Source organism: Myxine glutinosa, chromosome 3 (genome assembly GCF_964187855.1).
Source record: "Myxine glutinosa chromosome 3, kmMyxGlut1.1, whole genome shotgun sequence".
NCBI classification, from domain to species: domain Eukaryota; kingdom Metazoa; phylum Chordata; class Myxini; order Myxiniformes; family Myxinidae; genus Myxine; species Myxine glutinosa.
In genome coordinates, this window is record NC_136263.1 from 42,267,743 (window position 1) to 42,275,622 (window position 7,880).

The 7,880-nt window shown below is 42.5% G+C and overlaps 1 protein-coding gene across 2 annotated transcripts in view; it reads left to right on the plus strand.

Moving 5' to 3' along the window:
• The window catches only part of LOC144891293 (interferon-induced GTP-binding protein Mx3-like), a 53,377-nt gene extending 47,984 nt beyond the window's left edge, over positions 1–5,393 (plus strand). The window contains exon 6 of one of the 2 annotated variants that reach the window (XM_078773953.1): positions 1,556–3,451. In XM_078773953.1, coding sequence (XP_078630079.1) covers positions 1,556–1,801 — 246 coding nt within the window. In that variant the 3' untranslated portion in view covers positions 1,802–3,451. Of the gene's footprint in view, positions 1–1,555 lie in introns of both variants that reach the window. The other variant, XM_078773952.1, reaches the window with a different exon arrangement.
• The last annotated feature ends 2,487 nt before the right edge of the window (positions 5,394–7,880 follow it).

Below are 7,880 nucleotides of genomic sequence, written 5' to 3' on the forward strand. Positions count from 1 at the left end.
CTACCCACCTACATCATTACAACACCAGATCACAATAATGGAAATCCATGAATGAGCAGTAACCCAATGATGATAACGTGGTCTTTTTGCTTCAACAAAAAACAACAACAACGGTTCCATGCTTCCGTGCATGACAGGAAGTAGTCTGAGAGTGGCCTAAAACATGGCCGTGTGCACCCGATGGTTCACGATGGCTTGACAAGTCTTGTGAATGACAAGCTGAATGTTGGCTGAGGCTAATCCTGCTCTTGTGGTTCCTAGCAAAAATCAGAGAGTTGGTTTTAGTTTTTATTTTAAAAAACAACACTGGAATGGGTTAAAAACACAATTATCAACAAACGATAACAGAAAGACAGCCCAGATCCAGTGCAGAAATGTTAGCTTTGATGAGCTTCAATGAAGCAGGTAAAAAAAAAACATATGGGCAATACCCCTGGTGCTCACCTGGTAGAATAAACAGTATACTGCACCAACTAAGGGTATTTTAAACCAATTTCAATGGTTGCTAGAAGACAGGGCAGCATGTAGCATCATATTAACATAATCATGACTTTAAACAAACATAAAAATACCTATTTTGGAGGGCAACCCCCTACTTCCCCCAACCCATATACCTCCTAAGACCCCAATTTTTCTAATGCCGTGAACAAACATTGGTACATTATGGGTGATTGAAGTTGTGGTGAAGTTTCATCGAAATCGTGTGTGTAGTTCCTGAGAAGAAAGCAAATACTTATTTTGGGGGGCAACCCGCGTAGAGCCCTAAAGGGGCAGATTTTTTTTAATGCCGTGAACAAACTTTGGTACATCACGGGTGATGAAAGTTGTGGTCAAGTTTCATCTAAATAGTGTGTGTAGTTTCAGAGGAAAGAGCAAATTCCTATTTTGGGGGGTTGAACCTGGACCTACTTTGACGCCCGGTAAACCCCGTTGGACCCAGATTTTTTTTAATGCCGTGAACAACTTTAGTCACAACACAAGAAATATCATTCGTGCCAAATTTGGCAGCAATCCCATCAGCGGTTTCAGAGAAGAAGTTTCAAGTGTTTACGGACTGACAGACGGACGGACAACGCGCCATTACATAGGCTCCCCTGAACTTCGTTCCAGGTGAGCTAAAAATGATAACCAGGATAAGACCTGGAAATAAATATTTCCTCCACTTTATTAGATTCACGTGTACAAGATGCATGGAAGATATTTTATTTCAAAACATAGACATCACACAGTTACTGAAGTTGTCCTTTTACCTTGCCTATTATTTACTTATTTTTTTAAACTTATTTTTTTAATTATTACCTTTGCTCTTCACTCGTCTTTGTTAGATTTGGAAGGAAAAAATGACAGTAAACATTAGAATGTGCAATGCATGATTAATTAGCTCGCATTTTAATGTTGCATTGCACATTGGAATCGTCCATATCTGTCCCACTCCCACTTTCTCAGGGCAGACACAGTTACATAATAGAGCGTTCATTCGGCATTGAAACTGCTTTGGTAACATCAACGTTCTGTAAAGAGTAAGGTGCATCCATTTTTTCCTCCTCTTTCTCAGATTGCTCAGAACAGACTCTGTGATCACGTTCCCATGGTCATCCGCCACCACCTGTTGCATGAGTTCTCATCACAACTTCAGCTGGAGCTTTTCTTACTTCTCCAAGACAGGGACATTGAGGAGCTTGTGAAAGAAGACCCCGAATTTGCTTCTCACCGTAAACACTTGTGTGCCAAGGCAAAGCGTCTCGAGGATGCCCGCAGGATTTTGCTTGCGCCCTTTGCCAGCATTCCTTCTGCTGACTGATTGTTCTTCTGTTTTTCATGCATGTGTTTTCAATGTTGAATATTTTATACTTTTATCATTTACGGGTCTCATTTGTAGCTAATGAGGTTGATTTATTTTTTATGATATTTTTTGTGTTGTATTCTTCTCGCCAGTTGTTGCTGGAAACATTCCACCAATGCAAAAGGCATTTCTGGTTCAGTAGTATGGTATTCAAATACGGACGATTGTAACTATCTCTCATTCCTGTGACATTTTAAAGGGCCCACGTCGTGGTCATTGCCATACAATACATCACATGACCCCAAATGTGTTGGCGTAGCCTGTTTATTTCACATTTTTGTTTTTTTGACATTTTCGACAAGAGGGCCGCATGAGTGACTTTTCTTTCTGTTGACCTGGAACGGATCAGATGCTTGCCTCACACCTGGACATGTCATTCAAGTCAGGCAAATATTTTGCTTTCACCTTGTCTTTCCGGAAAAACCGTAGGATTAACCCACCTCTATATTTCCAAAATCAACCACTGGAGGAAGCTCAAACTGTTCGTCGTCTGGTCCTCACCATGCATTATCTGACATTTCTGGAGCAAACCATATTTCCAAGCTCGTTTTCCAAGCCAGCTGCAAACTCAGCCTCTTCGATCGTGCCAAGTCCTTCCTTTGTAAATCGGAACTTTTCACAGCTGACTCGACTAAAAGGTGAATCTAAAGCAGCCGATCTTTATTTATTTTACACAAATGTTACCTCATAGAGGGGTTTGTACTGCACATAAATAACATGCAGGACGAAGACAACAGCAGACACCAGTGTACTCTAAAAAGAATTACATCAACATATAATTCTACAATATACATATATGGGATTTGAACGTCAAATCTGGGTGTTGAGCATCACAACCATTGGAAACAAGCACAGGTGATGTCCTGATCCAAACACTTTGCACCACTCGATGTTGGGCGATTCTGACCTAATGTCAGTAAAATTTGGCTTGCTTGCCCCATTTTCGGGATTGTTTCAACCTGTTACCTTACATTTCCCAAGGACGTTACCCACAGCTGACTTTGGAAGCCCCACGGTGGCATGGCCAGATTAAGTTATTGTTAACCCCCATAACCTCCACTCCTCGGCATTATGACAGTGCAGTGACGTCACTTGCCAGTAAATAACCGCAGTACGGAAATAAAACATAACCTGCAACAACACTAGAAAATGATTACGTGGCACTTATAAAATACACCTTTCAAATTGTTTGTTTTTACGGCGTAGCCCATTGGGCAAAGCCGTCGAGAACAGTGTTTCCCAACTTTTTTCGCTATGTGGCCCAACTGGCTTTTGACCTGACATGTCATGGCCCAGTGGGGATCATAGCAATTTTTTGAAACCAAAGAAATGTCAATAAGAACCACAACTTAATTCAATTTAGACTTTTAGAGTATTTAATGGAACAATATTTCTTATTTGAACAATTTCTTTGTGAAATAAATTAATGCGAATGAAGTAAAGCAAATTTATTTGTGATAAAGGGTCTTGCGATAATTTTTTAGAACAGAACATCAAGAAAATCAATTGAAAAGGAAAATGAACACTTCAGACTTCAAGGCTTTTCCATAAAAACTAATATTTATTTTAAATTAAGAAATGAAACTCTATTAACACATTGCAATAATAATCAGGAAAACAAAAAATATTTGAAAACTCATCTCCAGGGTGCTTTGCTTGTGGGCTGAAACACAAAACATTGCAGTATCTGTCAATTGAAAAAAAACTTAAACCAGTTTAACCTGAAGCTACTTTAATGAGAGATGTTCTCCTGAATTTTCTGCACCAGTTTCCAAATCCTAGGTTCTGTTGTAGAAAGCGCACATCTAAGATCTGCCTCACATTCAAGGCCGTTCCGAGCCTTTGTCTTCAGCTGCACGAACGTTGAGAAGCCTGATTCACAAAGATAAGTTGTTGCAAAGGGCAGGAGTTTCCGGAGGCATTCCTTTGCAATGTTGAGGTAGCTTCCCATCATTTTTGGCCAAAACTCAGAGAAAGAGGAAGCTTCAAAGACATCTCTGCATCCAGAATCATTTTGAAATTCAATCAGTTCATCTTGCAGGTCATCCTGGACGTCACTGACTTTACTTTCTATGAGTGGATTTTTATTGGTAATTGGAAGATGGAGATTCACGACCTCCGCAGCTGTCGAAATGGCTTCGGGGTTTTGCTGCTACTGCACATGTTGGCTGGTATCTGTTCTTTACTTCACGGACGTTCTTTACAAGATGGCGTCATCACGTATACTCGCGAGGCCTTGCTGAACCTGCGTTTCAATGGTATTGGTGGTGCTACGCAGAGAGTTGTGAACTTGGCATTGAATGGTGTTTTCAGAATTAAAGAAAATAAAAAACGAGGTTCTCGTGGAGGTCTTCGTCAGCGGCTTAAACGCAGAAACCCCAAGGTACCGCTTACTGTTTTGACTTTGATTAACTCTCGCTCGATAAAGAACAAAACTGATGAACTTGATGCCCTCCTGAGGTTCGACTGGTACTATCGGACCTCATCTGTTGTGTGTTTCACCGAGACATGGCTTGGTGAAGGGGATGACGTGTCCTTCGATGGATTTGAGATGATCAAGGCCGATAGAGTCGCGTCATCGGGCAAGGCCAAAGGTGGCGGTTTGTGTATGCTGGTGAATTTGAATTGGGCCAAACATTTTACGGTACGTGAACGATACTGTTCCAAGGATGTGGAGATACTGACGGTGTCTTTCCGACCCTACTACCTGCCACGGGAATTTGGTCAATGCACTATTATTCTGGTGTACGCACCGGGGCCGGACTTTAAATGCGCATCGGAACGAATCACAGAAAGTTACAATGGAGCGACCACCCGTTCAACAGATCAATCGATCCTGATTCTTGGGGATTTCAATCGATGTGACCTCGATCAGGAACTCCCTCAGCTCGATTAGTATGTGGATGTTGCTACCCGTGGTAACAGGACGTTGGACAAATGTTACGGTAACATTGAACATGCTTATGTGGCGAAATGTGCTCCTGCAATCGGACGATCAGACCATAAGGTGGTCCATCTCCTATAGTTAGGGCATTTTATATTTTTTTTGAAAAATATGTGAAAAAATTGCTTACCAATAGCTTTCTTCACCAATGTGTTCAATGTTCATGTAGGTGTCTACAAACACCTCTCAATTTATTCCTTCCCAAATCCTTGGGGAAAAGTCAAAATTCAAAATGGCATCCAAAATGGAACAAGTACAAAAAGTTTTAATTAAAACAAAAGCCGCGTCGATGTTACACAATGCCTAGATGCAGCTGTGCCTATAACGTCGATGTTATAAGCACAGGACATTCCTATTGATTCGATTACTTGATGTTATTTTTGTGCAAAGTGAAAATATATCTCGGCAATTTCCCGTGTGTGGCGACGAATTTTTAATATATCTCGGCATTTTCCCGTCTGTTATTTCAGGCGGTGTATGACTAACCATGCCGTGATTGTAAAAAAATATATCTCGGCAATTTCTCGTGTGTAGCGACACGTGAACGAAGCTATGCTCCTCTCTCCACATTATTGTGACGACGTATAAATTAAATATTTCATCGTGACGATTGTCATCAAATGGACGAATTTTTAATATATCTCTGCATTTTCCCGTCTGTTATTTCGGGCGGTGTATGACACCATGCCGCGATTTAAACAAAATATATCTCAATGGACTTGAAGTTACAGGCCTTTGAGAATTTATTTCGTTCTATAAAGGGCAACTTTCATCGGATTTTCTTCCCGTTTTTTTTCAACCGAGTCTAAAACTATGTTAGCGACTGTGAAAAATGAAATGATATATCGAATTTGATTTGAAATAAAACTGTGTGAGAGAGGAAGACACCACGGGCCTACAAAACAGGCCTCAAAGCTATGCGAGTTAATAAAATGATGGATATTTGTTTATATGAAGCCTCTCCCACAATGGGTGGAGCTATGGTTCCCAGAATGGGTGGAGCTTTGAGGTTTTGTCTTCTCTGCAAGAACCAGAAGAACAAGAAGAAGAAGAACAAGAAGAACAACAACAACAGCAGAGGGCACTCTATGAGCAGCGTCTGCGACGCGGCTAAAAATTGTGGATAAAGTCATAGTTTGGCCAGAAATTTAATATTTAATATGGGGAAGAAACCACAAAAATATTGTTTTAGGACAATTGTGAACTCTTGCTAAGCATATTTGTATTACTAGGACGTGCCCGTACGTGGGTGCCCGTTCCTTGCCAAAAAAAAAAAAAAATTTTTTTTTTCCAAATTTAAATCAAGTTTACCTCCCTGTCTTTGCTAGCCATGACATTCGATGCCATTGACCATTGCCACTCCTACGCCACGGTGAGGCGACAGGGTAGGATTTGTAGGAGACCTGAAAGTGCAGTGTCAGTATGTATTCCATGTTCGAATTGTTTTAGTTTTAAAATAGTTAAAAAAAAAAAAGGTTTGCAAAGCATATCACCAAATTGAAACAGAATTGAAACAGAGCAGAATTCGTTATTATTATTATTATCTTACTACAAATTATTACAAATTATTACATTACAAATTTTATTCGTTAATGTTAATTCCCTGCCATCACCCTCTGCCATCACCCTCTGCCATCACCCTCCCATCACCCTGCCATCACCCTGCCCCATCACCCTGCCCCATCACCCTGCCCCATCACCCTGCCCCATCACCCTCCCATCACCCTCCCATCACCCTCCCATCACCCTCCCATCACCCTGCCATCTCCCTCCCATCACCCTCTGCCATCACCCTCTGCCATCACCCTCCCATCACCCTCTGCCATCACCCTCTGCCATCACCCTCTGCCATCACCCTCTGCCATCACCCTCCCATCACCCTGCCATCACCCTCCCATCACCCTGCCATCACCCTCCCATCACCCTGCCCCATCACCCTGCCCCATCACCCTGCCCCATCACCCTGCCCCATCACCCTCCCATCACCCTGCCATCTCCCTCCCACCACCCTCTGCCATCACCCTCTGCCATCACCCTCCCATCACCCTGCCATCACCCTCTGCCATCACCCTCTGCCATCACCCTCTGCCATCACCCTGCCATCACCCTGCCATCACCCTCCCATCACCCTCCCATCACCCTGCCCCATCACCCTGCCCCATCACCCTGCCCCATCACCCTCCCATCTCCCTCCCAAACAAAGAATAATAAAAATTGTCTACATGTACATTGTACACACCTTTATGTCGTTAGCACCTCTTCATAAACAACATTGCAGAGGAAACGGCGCTTCTTCTTTGTTTCCTCGTCCTGGGCAAGAATGCGGAGGCTGCTGGATCTGCCAACCCTACAGGCCGCCACGTAGAACTGACAATGGCTGAAGAAGTCTCTTGGGCAGAAGATCCCAACATGGTGTAGCGACTGCCAAAAGAAGTTGTGCACTTATTTTGATGAAGTCTTTTCGAAACAATTTTTCTTCAATCAATAAATAAATAATAAGAATTGTCCACATGTACACACCTGTATGTCGTTAGCAGCTCTTCATAAACAACATTGCTGAGGAAACGGCACTTCTCCAGGAGATCCTAACATGGTGTGTACGACTGCCAAAAGAAGTTGTCACTTTTTTTGATGAATTCGTTTCGAAACAATTTTTCTTCAATAAATAAATAATAATAAAAATTGTCTACATGTACATTGTACACACCTTTATCTCGTTAGCACCTCTTCATAAACAGCATTGCAGAGGAAACGGCGCTTCTTCTTTGTTTCCTCGTCCTGGGCAAGAATGCGGAGGCTGCTGGATCTGCCAACCCTACAGGCCGCCACGTAGAACTGACAATGGCTGAAGAAGTCTCTTGGGCAGAAGATCCCAACATGGTGTAGCGACTGTCCTTGGGATTTATTCACAGTCATGGCAAAGCAGGGTCGTACCGGAAACTGCCGACGCCGCAGAGTGAACGGGAACATGTTGTCAGATGGACTCAAGGTTATGCGTGGAATGAGCAATGTGCGTCCAGAATTGACACCCATCACAGATTGTGCAACCAACAGATTTGGAAGGATCTGAAGTATGATGTACCTTGAGCCATT